The sequence below is a fragment of the Oncorhynchus mykiss genome, chromosome 21 (genome assembly GCF_057628025.1).
Source record: "Oncorhynchus mykiss isolate SJ-2025 chromosome 21, ASM5762802v1, whole genome shotgun sequence".
Classification (NCBI taxonomy): Eukaryota; Metazoa; Chordata; class Actinopteri; order Salmoniformes; family Salmonidae; genus Oncorhynchus; species Oncorhynchus mykiss.
The window spans coordinates 20,471,796-20,495,958 of NC_143042.1; the positions used below are offsets into that span (position 1 = coordinate 20,471,796).

Genomic DNA, 24,163 nt, shown 5'->3' on the forward strand with positions numbered 1-24,163 from the left:
GAGGGACAGGGACAGTGGATGGGTAACAGCAGGTAGTTCATCCAAGGCATCCATCTTCACCTCAACTAGAACTTTCGGTACATGTGACAATTCCAATTGGACTACTCCCGTATGACACCTTTGCTTCAAAACAATTGAATACATATGATGCCGCCGTGGAGTCAAAGGCAGCAATCCACATTGTGTGGACAATAACGTGTTCTATTCAAATCTATGATCATAATGAGGATCCGGATTCCTACCTAATGTTTAACAAGAACACAGCTTACTGGCGAACCAACAATAATTATCCCTATAATAACAGTAATTGTAACAGAATCAATTGTCCATTAATTATAGTAATCAACGCATCTCCCTCAAGCCCAATATCTTCAAATCCATTTCCTGCCGTTATTACAGCTAATGTTATTCCTCTGATCGAGATAGCATTGATCTTGTCTAATAGACTCACTGGGTCTGCTATCCCTCCTTAAAAGGGAAGCCATCAACATTATGTACAGGGTGAAAACAAGTCCAATCCCCAAGTTAAAACTCACACAACAACAAGTCACGGTAAACAAGCTAAGAGTTTCTCTCAAATCCAGCTTCTCTTGGGGTATCCGTAAGCTTGGCACATGTATTTAGCGCCATCCATCATTCCTTCAATTCTGACCAGTTTCAAAGTCCCTGCCGATGAAAAACACCCCCATAGCATGATGCTGCCTCCACCTGTCACATTCGTCCTATTGATGAGACCAAGGCGCAGCGTGATATGAATACATACTATTTTTAATAAAGAAAGAACACTAAACAGACTAACAAAATGAACGTGACGCTATATAAACCGAGTGCTGACAGGCAACTACACATAGACAATAACACACAAAACCAAAATGGAAAATGGCAACCTAAATAGGATCCCCAATCAGAGACAACGATAAACAGCTGACTCTGATTGGGAACCAATTCAGGCCACCATAGACCTATAATAAACCTAGACTAACAAACAACCCATGATGTACAAAAAAACCCTAGACAGGACAAACAAGCATACCCACCCTCGTCACACACTGACCTGACCAAAATAATACTTAAAACATAGAAAACTAAGGTCAGGGCATGACACCACCATGCTTCACTGTGGGATGGTGTTTTCGGGGTGATGAGATGTGTTGGGTTTAAGCCACACATAGCATTTTCCTTGATGGCCAAAAATCTCAATTTTAGTCTCATCTGACCAGAGTACCTTCTTCCATATACATCTCCCACATGCCACCTTGGCGAACACCAAACGTGTTTGCTTATTTTTTCCTTTAAGCAATTCAGATGTATATATACTCATTTCATGTGACAGATCAGGTGACACTGAGATTGTACACAGGTGGACTTTATTTAACCAATTATGTGACTTCTGAAGGTAATTGGGTGCACCAGATCTTATTTAGGGGCTTCATAGCAAAGGGCGTGAATACATATTTCCCACACCACTTTTCTGTTTTAAATATTTTTGAATTTTTTAACACAAGTGATTTATTTCATTTCACTTCACCAATTTTTTAAAACAATTTTGTGGATGTCCATTACATGAAATCCAAATAAAAAATCTATTTAAATTAAAGGTTGTAATGCAACAAAATAGGAAAAACGCCAAGGGGGATGAATACTTTTGCCAGGCACTGTAGGTCTCTACCAAAGGCTGTGGACACATGTCCCCAGAGGACTCCATGTGAGACAGAGGGACTTGACAGCACAACAAGTCTAGGCATGGCCGATGTTCCTTTATAGTGTTTCCCGTCCTTTACTCTCCCAGGTCGGACGATGGTGATGTGCAGGTCCAGTTCTGCTCTCTTTGAGCAGTTCTGATCTGTTCTGTTTTGTCACAGTCAGATAGTGTGGCAGCATTGTCTCTCTGCTGCTGTCTCAGGTGTATCACTACATTATCAGTGTGATAGAAGTGAGGATGACCTACATCTGTTTCTCTGAATCACACGACTCAGTACACACACACATACAAACGACCAAGTAGTCCCCCAGCCATTAGGCAGGCTGATGGGCCTGATGGGTCTGCTACTGCCACCAGACATGCACACACACGCACACACACACACACGGGGCCTGTCGCCAACAACGACAGGTAGGACAAAAACTCTAAAACACTCTCCCCATACTCTCACACACTCATCCACTCACCTTACACAAGGCAGGTGAGTCAGATACATACGTGCTAGGTCACTACATTCTCCTGTACAGTATCTTACAGGTATCGGGGGCCAGCAGGCAGCATGCTGTACTCTGCTGTTACTGATCTGCCATGTCCTGTGATTTGACACACACACACACACACACACACACACACACACACACACACACACACACACACAGATTTGAATCCTTCTGTAATTTCCCAGAATTATCCCTCTGAAACGTCCCAGTCATGCAGACAGCCTCTGTAATGTGCTTGACATTTCCAATATGTCTCGTCTGCAGAGTGATTGAAAAGAACATAACAACCGTATCTAGGGGAACATTCAGGAAATGTTCATGTTTTTGATGTTTATTTCACTCTGTTGCCATTGTCGTTCAGTAAAAACAATGTAACATGAGTGCTCCCCATCGCTGCAAATGAGTTTGGGTTTCGTTCTCCCAAGGCGAATGCTTGTTGTGCATGCGTATGTATGTTTTTTTTTCAAGGGTGTTTGTGTGTGTGTGTGTATGTGTGTGTGTGTGTGGGGGGGGCGGGGCTTCTCCCATGGTGTAGTCTGCTGCATCGCTGTGTTTGATGGTGGGATCTGACACTGTCTCCTTCTACTGAAGTTTGCCAGGAATGTTCCATATCCCATCAGATTTGTTTAACTATGGTGCACAAAATATTCCATTTTAAAAATGAATGCCGCTTTATCCATGTGTTTCTGTGCATGTGATCATACAATACAGAGAATTTCTAAATGCTGTTTGAAAATGGCTGACATCATGATAGCCACGTCAAACAAAACGAGGCCGATATTGTCAAGCCTAGTGTGCGTTTGTGGATGATTGGTTGTCTGGATGGATACCTTATCTACAATAGTGTAATATACAGTACAACTACAGTAACCCAACAAAAGAGCTGTGATGTTAGCTAAATCTTCCCAGTTCTGACCTAGCCCCTGTTATCATGTACAGTAAGCTTTCTGTGATATCTCCTTAGAACACTGGGCCTAAACTGCAGCTCCTGACGCTTTAGCCTCTCTCACTCTCGCTCTCTCGCGCTCTCTCTCGCTCGTTCTCTCTCTTGCTCTCGCTAGCTCTCTCTCTCTATCTCTCATTACAAATGTCATTATGTGCAAAGAGTTAAAGTACAAAAGGGAGAATAAATCAAATATGGGTTGTATTTACAATGGTGTTTGTTCTTCACTGGTAGGCCTTCTCTTGAGGCAATAGGTCACAAATATTGCTGCTGTGATGGCACACTGTGGCACACTGTGGTATTTCACCCAATAGATATGGGAGTCTATCAAAATTGGGTTTGTTTTTGAATTCTTTGTGTATCTGCGTAATCTGAGGGAAATATGTGTCTCTAATATGGTCATACATTTGGCAGGGGGTTAGGAAGTGCAGCTCAGTTTCCACCTCATTTTGTGGGCAGTAGGCAGTGTACACATAGCCTGTGTTCTCTTGCGAGCCAGGTCTGCCTTCGGCCACCTTTCTCAATAGCAGGGCTATGCTCACTGAGTCTGTACATAGTCAAAGCTTTCCTTACGTTTGGGTCAGTCACGGTGGTCAGGTATTCTGCCACTGTGTACTCTCTGTTTAGGGCCAAATAGCATTCCAGTTTGCTCAGTTTTTTTTTTGTCAATTATTTCCAATGTGTCAAGTAATTATCTTTTTGTTTTCTCATGATTTGGTTGGGTCTAATTCTGTTGCTGTCCTGGGGCTCTGTGCGGTCTGTGTGTTTGTGAACAGAGCCTTAGGAGCAGCTTGGGTAGGGGACTCTTCCCCAGGTTCATCTCTATGTAGGTGATGGCTTTGTTATGGAAGGTTTGTAAATCACTTCCTTTAAACGTCTCTTTTCTGGATTTGGATAATTAGTGGGTGTCGGCCTAATTCTGCTCTGCATGCATTATTTGGTGATTTACATTGTACACATTTTTGCAGAATTCTGCATGCACAGTCTCAATTTGGTGTTTGTCCCATTTTGTGAATTCTTGGTTGGTGAGCGGACCCCAGACATCACTACCATAAAGGGCAATGGGTCCTATAATTGATTTAAGTATTTTTAGCCAGATCCTAATTGGTATGTAGAATTTTATGTTCCTTTTGATGGCATAGAAGGCCCTTCTTGCCTTGTCTCTCAGCTCGTTAACAGCTTTGTGAAAGTTACCTGTGGTGCTGATGTTTAGGCCGAGGTATGTATAGTTTTTTGTGTGCTCTAGGACAACGGTGTCTAGATGGATTTTTCTATTTGTGGTCCTGGCAACTGGATCTTTTTTTGCAACACCGTTATTTACTGACAGGGCCCAAGTCTGACAGAAACTGTGCAGAAGCTCTGGTGTTGCTGTAGGCCGTCCTTGGTTAGGGACAGAAGCACCAGATCATCAGCAAACAGTAGACATTTGACTTAAGAATATGGTGGGGTACTGCAGAGTGTTCTAGTGCCCTCACCAATTCGTTGCTTTATATATTGAAGTGGGTGGGGCTTAAGCTGCATCCCTGTCTCACCCCACAGTTCTGTGGAAAGAAATGTGTGTATTTTTTGCCAATTTTAACACAATTTTTGTTTGTGTACATGGATTTTATAATGTCGTATCTTTTTCTCCCTACACCACTTTCCATCAATTTGTATAGCAGGCCCTCATGCCAAATTGAGTCTAAAGCTTTTTTGAAATCAACATAGCATAATAAGACTTTGCCTTTGTGTCGGTTTGTTTGTTTGTCAATTAGGGTGTACGGTAATTTGGTAAAAACCCAATTTGACATTTGCTCAGTACATTGTTTTCACTGAGAAAATGTTGAGTCTGCTGTTAATGATAATGCAGAGGATTTTCCCAAGCTTGCTGTGGACGCATATCCCACGGTAGTTATTGGAGTCAAATCTCTCTCGCTCTCGCTCTCGCTCTCGCTCTCTCTCTCTCTCAATTCAAAAGCCTTTATTGACATGGGAAACATATGCTTACATTGCCAAAGCAAGTGAAACGGATAAACAAAAGTGATATAAACAATAAAAAGTGAACACTAAATATTACACTCACACAATCTCTCTCTCTCTCTCTCTGAATCCCTCTCCTCTTTATCTCTACAGCTCCTCCTCTGATGGATTAGCCTTTCCTCCCTTGCTGAGTCCCTGTTCTGTACGCTCTCTGTGACAGTCCTTCCATCCCTCATTCTCTCTCTCTCTATCTCCCCTCCTTCCTTTACTCCTTCCCTCCCTTCATCCATTCTCTATAGCTCTCTGATTCAGACCTTCTTTCACTCCCCCCTCTCAATATTTCTGTTTTTTCTCCTTCCCTCACTTCCTTTCCTCCACTCCACTGTATCCCTCTCTATGCCTTCCTCCAACACTACTCCCTTCCCTGTGGAGTCACCTAAGTGGCGTGCCGTACAGAGCCCATTGGTCCAGGCAGATTAGGCCAGTTTAATGTTCGCATACCCGACGCAGTAATGACCTGGTTGCGCCACTGCGTCTACGCGGGCCCTGGCGGTTAATCCTTCAGCTGGACGATGAGTAATGGCCACCAGCCTCCGTATTCACGCTGAGCCACCGGTAATAACGTCCGGAGGGGGTTTTCTTCCTGAGGCTAGCCTGGTCGGGGAAGGTTGTGTTAGAATATCATCATCCTCTTTTGCCTTAGGTCTGTGTCTGATCCTGACTACAGCCTCTCTCTCTCTCCCAACTGTACTACATCATTACTGACAAAGCTTTACTTCCAACCACCACTTTCCCCTCTCTGCCTCAGGCACCATGCAGTGAGCTTCATGTGAGCTGCTTTCAAAGCAGTATCATTTACAATTATGTAGAATAGTGTTGCTGTTACAAAACATCAACTGCATTACACTCCAACATCCCCACGGGTACAACTAGAGGGTGAACACTGAATATCTAAGGTTGATTCAATTTTAGTCTAAGTGCTGTAGCCTCAACATCTAATTAAGTATAAATCATATGCTACACAAGTGCATATGTTGTAGGGAAACCAGCTGAAATCAATCAACGTGCACCGTAGGCCTGCTGTTTATGTATATATTTATGATTTCAAGTGATTACCTGTCAACACTGTTGATTTCAATTCCAGCCAATCTACTAACAGGAAGGAGTTGAGTCCCAAATATAAATATTTCCCTTCATAACACACTACTATGGGCACTGATTAAAAGTAGTACACTATATAGGGATTACGATGCCCGGGACGCAACCAGGATGTTTATGTTATGAGTGTAGTTGGTAGGCAGCTCATTTGATCTGGTCATAGATACTGTACATACAGAGTCATTATATAAAGAGACCACCTTCTGCCTTCATTGATTCTGGCCCCTGATACATAGAGCTGTCTCCAGAACTTTCCCAAATGACACCCTTTTTTTCTACTTTTGACCAGGGCTCTATAGTGCTGTATGTAGGGGATAGGGTGCCATTTGGGACGCATGCCAGGCCTCTCCAGCCACGATAATAAAGCAATTTGACATTTACAATCAATACTGTAAGTCCTCTTTGAATCTCAATGAGTGTAAAGTGCATCTATCATGGGCCCTAAACACACACAAACACAGACACACATGCATACGCACACAGACACATACACAGACACAGACACACACACACACACACACACACACGCACACGCACAGACATGCACATGCACATAAACACACATGAGGAATATTGGATCAGGTAATGAGTACTGAGAAAACAGTTTGTTTTTGGAGAACACGATTCAATACGGTCAATCTAAGCATCAGAATAGAAATACCCCTGAGGACAAAGTGATCTGTGTCTGGCCTGGGTGCATGTTTGTGTGTGTGTATTTGCGTGTGCACGTTCATTTTACTCAGCCTGTATCAAAACAACAGTCTTCGATCAGCACTTCAACTGAATCAGCCTCCTCATTTTGACAAGCAGCATCTTCAATGAGCGAATCTTCACGTTCACTCATTGGAGAGACAAAACCCAATTTGTTCTCATGCTTTCTGTGTGTCCCGACATTTCTACGTGTCAAAATCCACAAATCAATTCCCTCATTTGATTCAAATGTTGACCAGCCTTCCTCTGTCATCACATCCCACAGCACAGTGACATGGAAGTGATGAGCAGAATCACAGCTCTGACACTAGTCGTTGAAGCTCTGTTTAGCTCTTATTCTTCCCGGCGTCACATCCACACTGCAGATGTGGCCAGGGCAATAAATTGCAATGTCTGTACTGTGAGACGACTAAGACAGCGCTACAGGGAGACAGGAAGGACAGCTGATCGTCCTCGCAGTGGCAGACCACGTGTAACAACACCTGCACAGGATCGGTACATCTGAACAGGATGGCAACAACAACTGCCCAAATTACACCAGAAACGCACAATCCCTCCATCAGTGCTCAGACTGTCTGTTACAGGGAAGACATCCTCCTCCATCATGTGGTACCCTTCCTGCAGGTTCATCCTGACATGACCCTCCAGCATCACAATGCCACCAGCCATACTGCTCGTTCTGTGCGTGATTTCCTGAAAGACAGGAATTTCAGTGTTCTGCCATGGCCAGAGAAGAGCCCAGATCTCAGTCCCATTGAGCATGTCTGGGACCTGTTGGATCAGAGGGTGAGGGCTAGGGCCATCCCCCCCAGAAAGGTCCAGGAACTTGCAGGTGCCTTGGTGGAAGAGTGGGGTAACATCTGACAGCAAGAACTGGCAAATCTGGTGCAGTCCATGAGGAGGAGATGCACTGCAGTACTTAATGCCACACCATATACTGACTATTACTTTTGATTTTGCCCCCCCCCCCCCCCTTTGTTCAGGGACACATTATTCAATTTCTGTTAGTCACATGTCTGTGGAACTTGTTCCATTTATGTCTCAGTTGTCGAATCTTGTTATGTTCATACAAATATTTACACGTGTTAAGTTTGCTGAAAATAAACGCAGTTGGCAGTGAGAGGATGTTTCTTTTTTTTGCTGAGTTTATTCACAGCCAGTGCATTCATCTAAGGAAGATAAACCACAACACATCACAATCGTAGCAAGTAAAAAACGTTTCTGTAACCGTTACTGAGAGTGATGTGTGTGTTTCTACCAGTAACATTAGTGCAAACAAAGTTTGCCAACCAGAATCATTGTGGAGCTGAACGCTCACCTCGACACAGCATTTGTTTACAGGCCTAATTGGGGCATCCATACAAGTGTGTGTCAGCTGCCTGGCAACAGAGGAAAGAGAACTAAAATAAGGCAGTAAACGGGTGATGGTGTGACTCAGCGATGAGCTTTAATGAGGACCTCTTCTAATCTCCAACCTCTTTTCCTCTCCTGTGAGTATTTAATGTTTTACAGTGTCCCAGCTATTTCCCCTCTGTCTCGAACGTTTTGCCAAACAGCAGTGGAACATTCACTGAAATTCCACTGTGCAGAAAAGCTTTTCAAATGACCTGGAAGTACCATTCTCCAAGTGCAGCTGGCACAAACCTGACCTCCAGCACACAGCAGGTCAGAGGTTATACAGAGGTACTACCTTTTGTTTTCTCAAGCTTCCCAGAGCCCTGCTGGGCTGAATATACCCTGCTAATCTACCGCCTAGAGCCGAGGCAAGAGGAAAGGCAATGTTCTCAAGTCTGTCAAGTCTGACACACCCACACCGACACAAAGAGTGATAGAGAGAGAGAGAGAGAGAGAGAGAGAGAGAGAGAGAGAGAGAGAGAGAGAGAGAGAGAGAGAGAGAGAGAGAGAGAGAGAGAGAGAGAGAGAGTGAGTGCGTAAGCCATGTATATGAGCCTCTTATTAAAGCCTGCAAAGACTTGGCTCTAGTCACTCAGACAGAAAATCCAGTCTTATTCACATGGGGAGGTGCGGCTTTAGAGTTAAGCTATTACTATATCTCATAGCTCCATTCTAAATCACTATCTGACTGATGGAAAAGAGACCATTCATCCAAAATTATCCATTCATTAGAAACACACAGCTTTTCTGCATGTTTGTGTGTTTACCGTTATAAAATCTGTTCCACTCACCCTCTCCGCAGACTGTGCCGTCCCGAAGAAGATAGGGATAAACGCCAGCCAGATTATGCAGGTAGTGTACATGGTAAATCCAATTGGCTTGGCCTCATTGAAGGTCTCCGGCACTCCCCTGGTCTTGATGGCGTAAACAGTGCATGTGACCATCAGAAGGATGGAGTAGCCTAAGGAGCAGATCAGGGACAGGTCGGAGATGTCGCACTTCAGCACGCCGCGAGCCGCTGCCGGGTCCTGGGTTCGCTGCTCGCCGTAGTCCACGAAGGTGTGCGGCGGGTCCACGGCGAACCACACAAACACCCCCAGGAGCTGCACTGAGATCAGGGAGAAGGTGATGACCAGCTGGGAGGCCGGGGAGATGAACCGGGGGGCGCTGACGGACTTCTTCCCCTGCTCGAAGATGCGGTGGATGCGGTTGGTCTTGGTGAGGAGGGCCGCGTAGCTGAAGCACATCCCCAGACCCAGAAAGATCCTCCGGAAGGAACACACGCCCACGTCGGGCGCGGCGATCATCAGGAAGGTGATTGCATAACACAGGAAAATGCCCGTCAACAGCACGTAGCTCATCTCACGGCCGGAAGCCCTGACGATGGGCGTTTCGTTGTAGCGGACGAAGGTGACGATAACGAAGGTGGTGGTGATGATGCCTAGCATTGAGATGAAGACGGGAATGACGGCCCAGGGCGAGTGCCACTCCAGCTTGATGATGGGGATGTTCTGGCAGCCCGTTCGGTTGGCGTCGGGGCGCTGTTCGTAGGGGCACAGTTCACAGCTGAACTCGTTGGCCTGGAAGTGATAGCCCTCGCAGCGCTCGCAGTGCCAGCAGCACGGCACGCCCTTCACAATCTTCTTCCTCTCACCCATCCGGCAGGGCACGCTGCACACAGACGCAGGGAGGGACGGGTCGCCTGCTCGCCACTGCATGGCCTCTACCTGGGGTCATAAGGTCACAGGAGAGAGGAGAGACCAATCAGAGGGCAGATAGGTTGGGACTCAATAATGGTTTTGGTTCTGGAATGGCTGTGATTCTAGACTGTTTCTGGCTAAGGAATGTTCTGACTAGAATAGTTCTGACTGTGTAACAGCTATCTTCAAAGCCTACCGTTGTTAAACTGTTTGTACCTGCATGAACATTTCCCAAAGGGCAACTCACAAAGTAATTAGCCAAAGAAGAACTTCTTATCATTTCCCTTGTGCTGCCTGCTAGGCATAAATATAATAGAAATTAAACTGGTGTAATCAGAGATGGCACAAATTAGCCATCTGCATCAGTCTGATGCAGTATGTGTGTATTAATCTGTTTAAAACACAGCCCAGAGTGATGGGAACAGAGCTCCTCTCTCTATCTCTGAACAGGCACACAAAGTACTGATCCAGCAGAACTAGAGGAAACTGGCTGGCTGGGGATTCTGCTGAGAGCAGGAGAAATCTAGAACTAGATTAAATGACTAATATTGGGTCAAACTACTGAGTCATCAGAGGAGAAATGAAACCTGTCCGTATGTGTTGTTTTAGCTTGGTGCTTTATTTCCCTTTAGTGCTATTATCTCTTCCTGTTTTTTGTTGTTGTGGTAAAGCGATAGCCGGCCATGCTTGAAATATGAACGCTCAAAAACACATTTAAGTCTGGCCGTGAACCCTTTTTGGGGTATAATTGATAATTATAACCTGATACAAAAATAATTTAGGTCTGATTAATTATGAGCATGTCATGAAAGAAAAGAATGTCCAACGGCACAACTGGTCCTAAGAAAAGAGATTTACCCCGAGAAGAAACAGTAACTTCCCCTACTTGGGTGGATCCTTTTTCAATTATTTGGATACCTATTAGTAACTTTGAATTCAAAACAATGTTAAGGTGAAACAAAAATGTATATGGAATGGGGATATTCTGGCTCTAGTTCTCAGCAGCCAGCCGAGAGGGAGTAGTATGCTGTTGCCGCCTCCCAGTCCAGCCTAGGTAAATAGACAACGAAGATCAGCATTGGTGCCTAACTTCCAAGTCTCCAGTCTCCAAGTCTTCAGAGTCCAGCCAATATAGCTTCTACAGTCCGAACGTATCCACTTATACTGTACTTTTGTGAATGATACATGCAGGTAAGCATTATGTAAGGAAAGTCAGATAGATATTGAGTATATGTAGGTGTCCAGCTATATATGTGTGCTGCCTGACTGCTCTCCACACACACACACACACAGACACACGCACGCATGTACGACCAGAGCAGATGGTTTTAAGATACCTCAGAGAGTACAGCCCAACCGTACAGCCCAACTGTGTGTGAACACGCTGCTCGTTTACCAAGGCTGTGTATCTCAGACAGGCATGCAGAGTCAATAAGCTATAAGCCCCGTCATCGCTCCTCCTGTGGCCTGAATGTATGTGTGTGTGTGTGTGTGTGTGTCTGTGTGTGTGTGTGTGTGTGTGTGTGTGTGTATCCCTCCCTCCAGTGTTCAGGTGTAATCGACTCTCTCTGTCTCCAACAGAAACTCATGCGGATGGAGAGAGCACCGACCTGCTCACACACTTCCTAGCTCTATCCCTCCCTCCCTCTCCTCCCCTCCCTCTCTCTTCACCCTAACGAGCCAGGCTCAGGTCACACATATTAATAATGCAGAAAGTGTTTGTGTGTGTGTGTGTGTGTGTGTGTGTGTGTGTGTGTGTGTGTGTGTGTGTGTGTGTGTGTGTATTCCAATCAGTAACAGCTGAATAACAAGTAGCTGCCCATTGAAAGTCAAGCACTGAGCAGTAACTGTATGCATGCAGGAACACATACTACCCAGAAGTACTGGAAGATCATAGGACAAAAAACACTGGGAAGAGATGGGGACAAAAAACACTGGGAAGAGATGGGGACCCAAACATGACACGAAAACACGTTTTGGATGATAACGAATGAATACAAAATCTGAAGTTTCAAGACTGGATTAATGCTGACATCCATGAAATGTCCCTGATTTCAGAGCTGTTTGTGCTATAATGTCAAGTCGTTTGTCGGTCGTTGTCATGCCAAACATGTTGACATGACGGCGCAAACAGAGCCGGGACCAGACTATGCAAGAATGCCTCTGAATGTGACACTTTATGACAACACTAGATCACAAAAGATAGATATTGCTATTATGTTAGTCTCACATTTAGGTGTAGTTTGTTGGTCCAGGTGCCTATGACCTTGTACTCTCTGGTAGAGCGGTTGGTGCTCTGGTACTGGAAGATGTCGTACCGTCCGGGGGCGTCGCCGTTCTCATTGAACACCACTGGAGTACCGGCACTTCCTGGAAGACACAGATGGTGGGAAATGAGTTCTGCATTTTCACACCAACATACAATTTGGTCCAACACAAATTATTTTTGGACTAACTTATATATACACCTTAACTATAATTACACATGCTTGGGTATTACCCACTGTAGGTTGTAACTATGGTTTAAGGTCTGTTTGTTACAGAGTGGGAATCATTTCCGAAGTTCATTCAGTAGTCTCGGGTCTACGTGTCACCCTAAGGAGTGGCTCAGGTATCACACATATTAATTATGCAGAAAGTGTGCGTGTGTCTGTGTGTGCCTGTGTGTCTGTGTGTGTGTGCGAGCGTGTGTGTCTGTATGAGTGTGTGTGTGTGTGTCTGTATGTATGTGTGTGTGTGTGTGTGTGTGTGTGTGTGTGTGTGTGTGTGTGTGTGTGTGTGTGTGTGTGTGTGTCTGTATGAGTGTGTGTGTCTGTATGAGTGTGTGTGTGTGTGTGTGTGTAAGTGCAAACAGCCTCTCCCTCTCCCTTTCTCTCTCTGGTTCTCTCTCTCCTCCTATGAAGCTTTGAAATCCCAATATTTTAGTGTGGCAGCAGCGCGGGTGGAGAATCTGGCCCATCAAAGCAGTAACATAATTACAAATATCAATCTTAAAAGAGGTGTGCATTACTGACATTCCTATAGAAAGCTGTACGTCATGGCAACGGTGGATCTATCATATCTGTATTTTCTCTCTCTCTCTCTCTGTATATCCCCAAGCGGTAATGAATGAGAAGATTTCCAGCGGACTCTGGGTAGCCCATTATCTCTCTATCTTTAATCTGCCTCCACACAGCCGCCCGGCCTGACGCTACTCACACACACAGACACACACACACACACAGACTTGCCTGCCACAACCCAAAGACACTAGACGCCGCCGCTCGCCCCTGTCTGCCTATCTGTTCGTCTGTCTCCTCCTGCCTTACATCATTAGTACAGAGAGAGAAGTGTCCAGACTGGTTGTTGACTCATTTGTCTAGTTTCTGTCTTTAACAGAATTTATGACCAGAAAATGAAACAAAAATAAGTTAAAATCTGCCCCCCCCCCACACACACACACACACACAAACACATGAGTCCAGTAAGATAGCCCTCTGGTTGACACTGATACTCTCAGTGAGTGGGCACAACCAACTTCTTCTCTTCCTCTTCTCCGTGCATCCCTCGCTTTGCACAGCGGGGGCAACATGCATTGCAAATGGGAGCGGGCTCCGTCTCATCAGTGTGGAAATGAATCATGGCACAGCCTCAGGAAATGATTTCTGCCTGTCAAATTGGGGTTAATATACGGCCCAATACTGCTCACTGTTTCCTGCCCAACCAATGAGGCCGATTCTGCAGACACGACTGATGCAAGTTGCACACGCACGCATGCACAAACGTACACACACACGCACAGACACACACACACTTAAATGCACGCAAATGTGCATAGACACACAGCAACACATCTTCACACTCACGTCATCTCCGGAAACAGCCTGTCCCAAGCCATAATAGCTACTCCTGATGACAATTACTGGACACAAGCAAGCTGACTAAGATAATTGTTCAGTATGTCCCTTATAAGGGCAATTCAAAAACAGCATTTACAAGTCAGTGAAGCATGGTTCCTCCGCCATTTCTGAAAGTAGCAACATGGAGATATCGACATTTAAATTTCACAGTATTCTGCATCGTTAACCATGACCTTCACTGTGTCAGTGTAAGCAACCACATTTAACCTTCTTTACCACAGCATACACACACACACACACACACACACAAACACGACAAACCTCAAACTCACCCCTCAGTGGGTATGCCCTAACAACCACTGAACTGGACGAGCCTATCAGCACATCTCACATGACCAGACACATGCACCCTATCACCCCCAAAAGGAGAACGGGGTTAGAGGCCCTTTAATCGACACACAGGTCTTCAGCTAGTGGTGGGCGATGGTGAGATGAGACCAAGTAGGAAGTAGGGTATTTCAGATGGAAGACTGTTGTTTGAACCTGATTTCCTCCATTCAGAGGAGATCAGGTTATGTTCATTGTGTTTGGTCTGAGATGAGATTGGCTTTCTGCTGTGCAGTTTGTGGGTAGAGAGAATGGATTCTAGGCAAGTTATACTCCTACTAAAAGACAGGGGGACAAACCTCTGAAGATACAGTTACAAGGCACAGGTTTAGGATCCGTTTACTCTCCCCTAATCCTAAACCTAAACCATTAAGGGGAGAAAGATCAGTATCTGCAGGCAACATCCGCCTAATCTGAGATAAACACTGCATACCCTGCCAACAGCTCTTCCCTGTGGATCCCAGAGAGAGAGAGAGAGAGAGAGAGAGAGAGACAGTTTTAAGCTGGGCAAAATCTCTGATGGGGGAGAATACAGGAAAGGAGAGAGCATTGTGGCTGAACGACCATTACAGGCCTCAAAAGTCTCCCCACTCCCAATCGTGACAGTAACAGAGAACAGTGAGTATTTTGATAGAAGTGATGTAGAAACCACGCTCCAACCCAGGTGAATAAAACATAACATGGAAGAAGGAGCTGAGAGGAGGAGAGAGAGTGGCTGAGTGGAATGTCTGCCAGCACCCAGCAGTGTGGGCCATACATCTATACTGCTAATGGGGGGAGACAACACACACACACATGCACGTAGGTACACGCACGCAGGAACACACACAAACACACAAACGCATTAAAGCACTAAAGCGGGCACACACAGGCCCCCAGAAATGAGGACATGTCTTCTCTCCATCCTTCGTCTCCATTTTTCCTCCATCCCATCTATTCCACACTAAACGGTTACCTCTGGGGAGGCTTTACCTGGCAGATGAGGGAAACTCGACATCTGTGCGATAATAATAACTCTACTCCCTCCTCCTACACATTTACTGTTGATCCTCCTTCATTCTCTCGTTCTTTATCTCTCTTCTGTAAAAAAAAAAAAAGAATCTCACAGCTCTCTCCCTCTCGTCTTCCCATGTATCTCTTCTTTATCGCCCTCCCTCCCACCCCCCCCCCTCTTCTCTACTATAAGACATCCACGTTAGCCTATTAATTCACTTGATCATGATCCATTACTTACATGCTTCTGGCATACAGGAGCCTTTCTTCGCTGCATCCTAACCCTCCGTCCACCCTGCAGTCGTCATGTGGGGAGCAGTCTCCATGCAGTTAATGTGGTGAGGGGTAATATCCACAGGGTTTATAATGAGATTAGTGCTTCTTGGCTCAACAAGGCAGCTGATTATAATGATTATTAAACAGCCAGAAAGCTGTGACACATAGTTTATCAGGATGTAGAAGTAGGAGTCAGCCTTTTGTTGTGTTTTCACAGTGGAAGGGAGCACAGAGGCTGTGTAGCCATTGGAACTTAGAGGTGGGCGGGTGAGTTGGCTAATGAAATAATGGATGTAGTGACAAGAGTAGAGTCCTCATGTCAACCGAAGATGTTTTGGCCCCATGATCTCAGAATGCTTTGGGTACTTTAGATTTCCCAATTGGTCTGAGATTTTGATAATTCGCCATTCTTTAAAAAAAAAAAAATATTGTCCTAGTTGGTCATTAGGAGGTTCTTGCCTGCCTAAGGCAAGTTTCAAAACCATCCAAACCTTTAGTACCCTCCTTTCCACTGCTTCTCTAAGCCCTACTATCATTAGGCCAAGGGAAGACATTTCATCACAGAGTTATGAGACACTGTCGCTGAAGAAAACATTTTTTTTTTTTTGGAGAGGCTCCAAACTAAGTGGCCCTCAATCTGAAATTGACAAAAGCCTCCCGTTCCTTTTGACTTCTCCTCTTCCTCTCTTTCCTCTCAAAATAAACTATTTTGATTATCTTCCTTAGAACAGAGCACAGCAAGGGAGGGAGGGAGGGAGAAAGATGTGAGGGAGGGAGGGGGGGATCAGAGGAAAGAGAGAGAGAGAGAGAGAGGAAGGAGTCCTAGAGCAGCATTGTTAGTGTGCATAATGAAAGAGAGAAGGCAGCAGCATGTATCCAGGAGGCTAGAGAGACCAGCTGCCATAGCAGATATACCTCCTCTGTTCACCGACTTTAGCAGACACACACACACACACACACACACACACACACACACACAACTCTCATAGGCTATTGAGGCAATGCCGCATTTCTCAACAAACCAACATGGCAGACGGATACACTCCCTCAAAACCTCCTTTGTCTCCACTAAGGCCTAATGGATTTCATTACGGTGTGACTGTGGCAGAGGAGAGAGAGATCTGCAGGTCCATAAACCTGGTGTTGTCAGTTAGTCTAATGCCAGCATTTTAACCTGCATTAGAGTGAATAAAATGATGCATGTACAATCACCGCCGACACCGCATGGCTTAACGTTCTATTAATCATCCAATGGCAGGGTAGCCTAGTGGTTAAAGCGATGGACTAGTAACCGAAAGGTTGCAAGTTCAAATCCCCAAGCTAACAAGGTACAAATCTGTCATGCTGCCCCTGTTCCTAGGCCATCATTGAAAATAAGAATTTGTTCTTAACTGACTTGCCTAGTTATAAAATAAAAATCTGATAGCTTCTGGTCACCTGGGCTGAGGAAGTGTTCGGTGTGTGGTGGCCCGGCAGACAGAGAGAGATGTCTTAAGTCGCCGAAACAGCTGTCTGAGATTTCCGGCTTATTGAACTTATCTCCAGGTATTGATTGCCCTTTTAACGTTGAGAGCGGGGACGGCTGTAGACTGCGCACACACACGGACACACACACAGGGGCACTGGCGGGTCCTTTCTGCGAGCGGCAGCAGCAAATGACGCATCCTTCCAGTTAAGTCTCATCAGTCTCCCCTGTCCAGCCATCCGGTGGCTCATCCACAGTTTGATGTTGTGTTATACTGTTAATACAGGGACAAAGCACAGAGAAGGACTATGGACATGGACATTATCTCTCTCTCTCTCTCTCTCTCTCTCTCTCTCTAGATGTTACACACAGTGCTGTATATCTCTCTTCTCCCTCTAACTATCTGTATAGCTGTCATGCTAGGTTCAAGTTCATCATCTAGCCGTTATTCCTTGTTAATAAGCCCGGACTGGTTCCCGTAGAGAAGGCGTCCATCTTGTCCTGAGCAGTCAGAGCTAGAGCAGCTGGCCCTGTGGAGATGAGCTGTAATGAGATAGCTCGGTCTAGCATGGCCGTGTCCTCTCCTCACGGCTCTACGCACACACACACACACACACACTGACTCCGCGGCTCCGCGGCTCAGGGCCCAATTGTTTTGGCTCTTCTGCCTTCTCCATAGAAGGGTAATGGAGAGCATCGTGTAGGGTGGCCCCGACCAAGACCACAATATGGTCGAAATATAGAAGCTGGCACTAGCTCAATAAATAACGTTTTGGTAGAGTAGGAAAAAGTGAGTGGATATTGTTCTCTTTCTCGGCCCGAGTTCTATGTCCTTCGTCCGGTGCTTTTGTGGATGAGGATAAAATATTGTTATACAGGATGCTAAGACTGAGACACACTACACCGCGCTCGTTCACTTCCAATGAACATAGAACTACTATGAGGGTTAGTAGTTGGATCAATACAGTCAATACCCTCACCATTGTTCTAAAGTAGAAGTGTAGCAGTCCTTTTGTGTAGAGTTTTCTTGCCTTGCTAAACCGGGGGGACTCTCACTCCACACTGTCAGGGGACAGGGTAGTTTATAAAGGATCATAAGGACGCATCAGTGCCATTCAACCACGCTCTACAGGCAGGCATAGCTGGGAACAATAGAGACGGCAATGGCTTGATGTTCAACACTGAACACGGATGAAAGCTCTCTGCTTGTATCACTATGACTCATTGGACAGATAACAAGGAAGTGCGGAGGTGAAATAAATCCATTGGAGATTTTTGGGAGATTTTCTGAAAAGTTCCCATTGTCTAAAAAAATTTAAAAAAAAATAAAAAAATTCTAAAAGGTTTTGCAGTTTGAGTTGAATGTATCCTGTCAAAGTTTAACCCCGGTGCGAAAGTGAAAGTACAGGCTGTAAGGTGTTTTTATTCCTTCCTTCCCACGCACGGAACTACAATTAAGGTTTCTCATCAGACTGAAAAGGAGGGGACCTTGGAAATATTTTCAGGAATAAAAGAGAAGGGAAGAGATGAACACTGACGGTGAAGAGTGAAGACCTTATCGAGCTACTCATTGGACCGCCCGAGGACAATGGAGGACAATGGAGGTGGCCTGGGTTGTGGGAGGCACTATGCGTCATGTCACACCACTCTGGGCTCTGTTTTAACAAACCTAGCGCAATGGTAAATCTAAGCGCAGGTGGTAACGCTATCGGCTCAGGGATGTGTCCGAAACATTTTTGCTATTTTCACTAATCACAAATTATCGGCACACTTGCTGGCATTGGCTCGAAAGGGATGGGTTTTGATGAATAAACAGGCTGTGGGGGTGTGTCGAGGCTTGGCCCCTCACTGGCCAATCAGAACGTGCTCCGTGGCGAAAAATGTGCTTACTTCAAGTTGTGTCTTTCATGGAATCAACTCCAATTCTAATGTTAGTCAGTTAATGTTAGTCAGTTATCGTTATCGTCGGTTAAATCGTGGTCAGTTCAAATGTAGACCCGTCTTTGCTAAATACGTTAACTTGAACCTATTTGCAGTCCTCATTGTTCTAATTGGATATCTTCAAGAGCATTCACACTGATATAGGAGCTAGGCCTACTGTCAATAGCATTATGACTGAGTATGGGCATGCCAATCAATTGTCAATAAGCAAGATTCAATTCATTATTGGTGAGGCTTAAAAAGAGAGCGAATAATACAACGAAACAGCAGGCTGTTTTAAATAGGCTATGTCACACTTACAGGCACCATCATTTCAATAATAAATACATGTAAATGTAACGATGTCATAAAATCGGCAGGATAAAAAAAGACACTGCTGTTGAACCAGCCCGTTGTTACAGGGAGGGCTTGGGTTTTTAAACATCCGAAATGGGAAAATAGGCAGGTTTCACCTTACAGTGAAATGCTTAATTACAGGCTCTAACCAACAGTGCAAAAAGGTTATTAGGTGAACAATAGGTAAGTAAAGAAATAAAAACAACAGTAAAAAGACAGTTAAAATAACATTTGCTAGGCTATATAAAGTAGTGAGGCTATATACAGCCACGGGCTGATTGAGGTAGTATGTACATGTAGGTATGGTTAAAGTGACTATGGGTATATGATAAACAGAGAGTAGCAGTAGCGTAAAAGAGGGGTTGGTGGGTGGCGGGACACAGTTTGTTGGTGATGTGGACACCAAGGAACTTGAAGCTCTCAATCTGCTCCACCACAGCCACGTCGATGAGAATGGGGGCGTGCCCGGTCCTCCTTTTCCTGTAGTCCACAAGCATCTCCTTAGTCTTGGTTTACAAGACAGGTAAGTTGCTGAACCTGGTGTTAGGGCTGGTGCATCAGTTTCTACATGACAAAACTGCAAACTCTCTGTGTGGGCACGTTGGTTGCATTAGACACGTGTAATGTCCCTGTCCAGGAGCAGACCTCGTAACAGGCCTAGTTCCTGTAACACACTCTAGAGGCAGTGTATAAAATGGACCACTAGGATGCGTCCCAAATTGAACCCCTCTTCCCTATATAGTGCACTACTTTTGACCAGGGCCTCGTGCACTACATTGTGCCATTTGGGACGTAGCCCTAGACTATCGTATTCATCAGAGCAGAAGTGGTGGGACACACTGGTCCTCGGAAGCTGCAGCTGCACGTCACTTCCTTCACATAAAGATGTCTTTTGATATCTGTCCTACAAAGTGGACAAAGACCTGTTGTGGCTATTTCTCTGCGTTTACTTCAGCTGCTCATTGAAAACTTAGTCACAATAGCCCGACAGCAACTGAAATGAGATTTTCTCGGCCAATAATAGTCCCTAAATGTGTTACTTTACAGAGCGTCGTCACAACGACTTACAGTACTAGAGGGGATGTTGTTGGTCGGCAACAACAGAACAGGACGTTCTAGATAAGAGAGGGACTCGGTCTGAGTTGAGATTGATATCTTGCTTGCATTCTGAGTCAATCCCTCCATGGTGATGACCGGTGATGGACCAGGACAATAAAGGAGAGAGAAACAGAAAAGAGCTACACAAAAGGGAAAACATCATCATCATTGACCCGAATCTGACGTATCATGTTTTTGGTATGAGAAAAAGGAAATATCTGCAGCATGCCTACACGTATGAATAAAACTATGCAAACTCATCCAATGGCCTCTAGATAGAATCAAGTGATAGCACAACGTCTGAAGTGGGCCTCTTAATAAGTGAGTGCTCGACATGTGACAAAGTACACGTCCTAAATGACACCCTATTCCCTTAATAGTGCACTACTTTATAGGGAGTGCCCTATATAGGGAATAGGGTGCCATTTGGGACAGATAAAGAATGTCCTTTAGATGACTGTGGAGACAATAGAGGGTGTAGAGACTCAAGCTGAACAGAACAGAATAACCGGTATCAGATGCAGTCTGCACGGTGTAGCGTGTGATTGCAGCTACAGGCACTGTTCCTTATTGTCTTCGTTCCCCTGGATCTGCAATGCACCACCATCTGGGTGTGCATGTGTGTCTGGGTGTGTGTGAGAGGGAAACAAGAGAAATAGGTGGGAGAGGGGAGAAGTGGAGAGATGGAGGGAGGCAGAGACAGATGGAGAGAGAGAAGTAGGGGAGAAAAGGAGAGAAAAAAGAGAGGGAGAATGAGAGATAATGAGAAGATAAAGGAGAGTGGGAGTGGGGCAGAGAGAAGGAGGGAGGGGAGGAGAGGGAGGGATAGAGCTAGGAAGTGTGTGAGCAGGATGGTGCTCTCTCCATCAGCATGAGTTTCTGTCGGAGTCAGAGAGCACATCGATAACACCTGAACACTGCAGGGAAGGAGGGATATCCACACACACTGGGGGTCAGTGGAGGGGTCATCCAAGTGTCCAATCTCATGCTGCTGAGAAAGGTTAGATCCTCTGGCAGGGTTCGGTGGGGAAGGATCATTAATAAGTGCACCGGCGCGCGCGCGTGTGTGTGTGTGTGTGTCTGCATGAGATATTTCCACGCCTGGTGTGTGTTTTCCCTAGATTGTTCTGAAGCCTCACTACTGAATTAGGCTCATCCTCTCGCTGGATTGATTTTCCGCCTGTGTCGGTAAGCAGGGGGATTGTGGCCTATCTGATCTGCACAGCTCCTCTAAGTTGAATTTGATTGGTATGGATCCCTGGCCCCCCCCTCCATGTCAAGGGCACTGTGGATGGTCCGACTCAATGCCCTCCTAACGGGTGCAGATGAGCTGCATACTAAACTACAACAAGGAATGTGACCCTAGTCATAGACTGTTCTCTCTGCTACCGCACGGCAAGCGGTACAGGAGCGCCAAGTCTTGGCCCAAGAGGCTTCTGAAAAGCTTCTACCCCCAAGTCATAAGACTCCTGAACATTTAATCAAATGGCTACCCAGACTTTTTTGCACCCCTCCCCCTTCTAAGCTGCTGCTACTCTGTTATTATATCTGCATAGTCACTTTAATAACTCTACCTACATGTACATATTATCCTCAATTACCTTGACTAACCGGTGCCCCCGCACATTGACTCTGTACCGGTACACCCCGTATATAGCCTCGCTATTGTTATTTTACTGCTGCTCTTTAATAATAATTATTATTATAAAAGTTATTTAAAAAAATGTTTTAACTGCATTGTTAGTTAAGGGCTTTTAAATAAGAATTTCACTATAAGGCCTACACCTGTTGTATTCGGATAAATAAGATTTGATTTGAATAGAAGTGCGCTCTGCTGACGTACAACTGACTTAAAGTCTCTCGTCTTTCCGTCTCTCGCTCGCTCACGAACACACACACACACACACACACACACACACGTAACTTTATCCAATAACGGCCCTAAACACGCTACTGTATGCCAGACATGATGTGCTATAAGAAGGTGTAGCTGAGCAACACTAAACAACATGAGTCTACAACATGGGATCAGTCCCCAGCAAAAAACACATTCCCTCCTCTGGTATCATTCCTATTAACCTCCTGTTGAACTCCAGAGGGGCAGAAATCGATACAAACACAACATGCTGCTTCTCTGTGTAGTTAGCTTGAAAGCATCCCGTCGAGTAGCCCCGGGCCTGTTGAAGACGAGATACTAGATGTAAACAACGTCAACAGCCCTACAGCAATTCATCTTGTGCCTCTCGGCATTGAAAAACTAGCAGCAGTCAATAGAGAGAAGATTTACTGATCTCTAGTAAGTAGTCTGGTAAAGTGCAGTTTGTCAGGCCCGCTCTCTGCTCCGTGCCCTTCTACATTCATCTCAGTCAAGTGGGCAGTGACATTTAGCTCTATTAAGGGAGGTTACTGTCTAGAATGGTGGTGAAGTACTATGTTACCAGTGGCTTTAGTATTCATCGGGGCTAGAATGGCCATAGTAGGACTTGAACCAGCAACCTTGTGTTTATCAGCCCAATATCTTAGCTATCACTGCCAAGAGATCCAAAGCCTCAGCGAAAAATATGTAAGCCCAACATGCAACAATGTCAATGATTTTACTGAGTTACAGTTCATACTGTATGAAGAAATCAGTCAATTGAAATAAACTCATTAGGGAGCTGGCCCAGCCAATCAGAAATAGTTTTCCCCACAAAAGAGCTTAGATAAGATAAGATCAGCGTCAACTCACCATCAGTACGACCAAGAATATGTTTTTCGCGACGCGGATCCTGTGTTCTGCCTTTCACCCAGGACAACGGAATGGATCCCATGCAGCGACCCAAAAAAACGACTTCTGGTCAGACTCCGGAGACGGGCACATCGTGCACCACTCCCTAGCATCCTTCTCGCCAATGTCCAGTCTCTTGACAACAAGGTTGATGAAATCCGAGCAAGGGTAGCATTCCAGAGGGACATCAGAGACTGTAACGTTCTTTGCTTCACGGAAACATGGCTCACTGGAGAGACGCTATCGGGGGCGGTGCAGCCAGCGGGTTTCTCCACGCATCGCGCCGACAGAAACAAACATCTTTCTGGTAAGAAGAGGGGCGGGGGCGTATGCCTTATGGCTAACGAGACATGGTGTGATGAAAGAAACATACAGGAACTCAAGTCCTTCTGTTCACCTGATTTAGAATTCCTCACAATCAAATGTAGACCGCATTATCTACCAAGAGAATTCTCTTCGATTATAATCACAGCCGTATATATCCCCCCCCAAGCAGACACATCGATGGCTCTGAACGAACTTTATTTGACTCTTTGCAAACTGGAATCCATTTATCCGGAGGCTGCATTCATTGTTGCTGGGGATTTTAACAAGGCTAATCTGAAAACAAGACTCCCTAAATTTTATCAGCATATCGATTGCACAACCAGGGGTGGAAAAACCTTGGATCATTGTTACACTAACTTCCGCGACGCATTTAAGGCCCTGCCCCGCCCTCCTTTCGGAAAAGCTGACCACGACTCCATTTTGTTGATCCCTGCCTACAGACAGAAACTAAAACAAGAGGCTCTCACGCTGAGGTCTGTCCAACGCTGGTCCGACCAAGCTGACTCCACACTCCAAGACTGCTTCCATCACGTGGACTGGGACATGATTCGTATTGCGTCAGATAACAATATTGACGAATATGCTGATTCGGTGTGCGAGTTCATTAGAACGTGCGTTGAAGATGTCGTTCCCATAGCAACGATTAAAACATTCCCAAACCAGAAA

The 24,163-nt window shown here is 45.3% G+C and overlaps 1 protein-coding gene across 2 annotated transcripts in view; it reads right to left on the reverse strand.

Moving 5' to 3' along the window:
• LOC110500204 (metabotropic glutamate receptor 8) overlaps positions 1 to 24,163 on the reverse strand; it is a 232,498-nt gene that overhangs the window by 18,866 nt on the left and 189,469 nt on the right. For both annotated transcript variants that reach the window (XM_021577413.3, XM_021577412.3), the window contains exons 8-9: positions 12,299 to 12,438; positions 9,160 to 10,095 (exon numbers count right to left, since the gene is read on the reverse strand). In XM_021577413.3, coding sequence (XP_021433088.1) covers positions 9,160 to 10,095; positions 12,299 to 12,438 — 1,076 coding nt within the window. The remainder of the gene's footprint in view (positions 1 to 9,159; positions 10,096 to 12,298; positions 12,439 to 24,163) is intronic.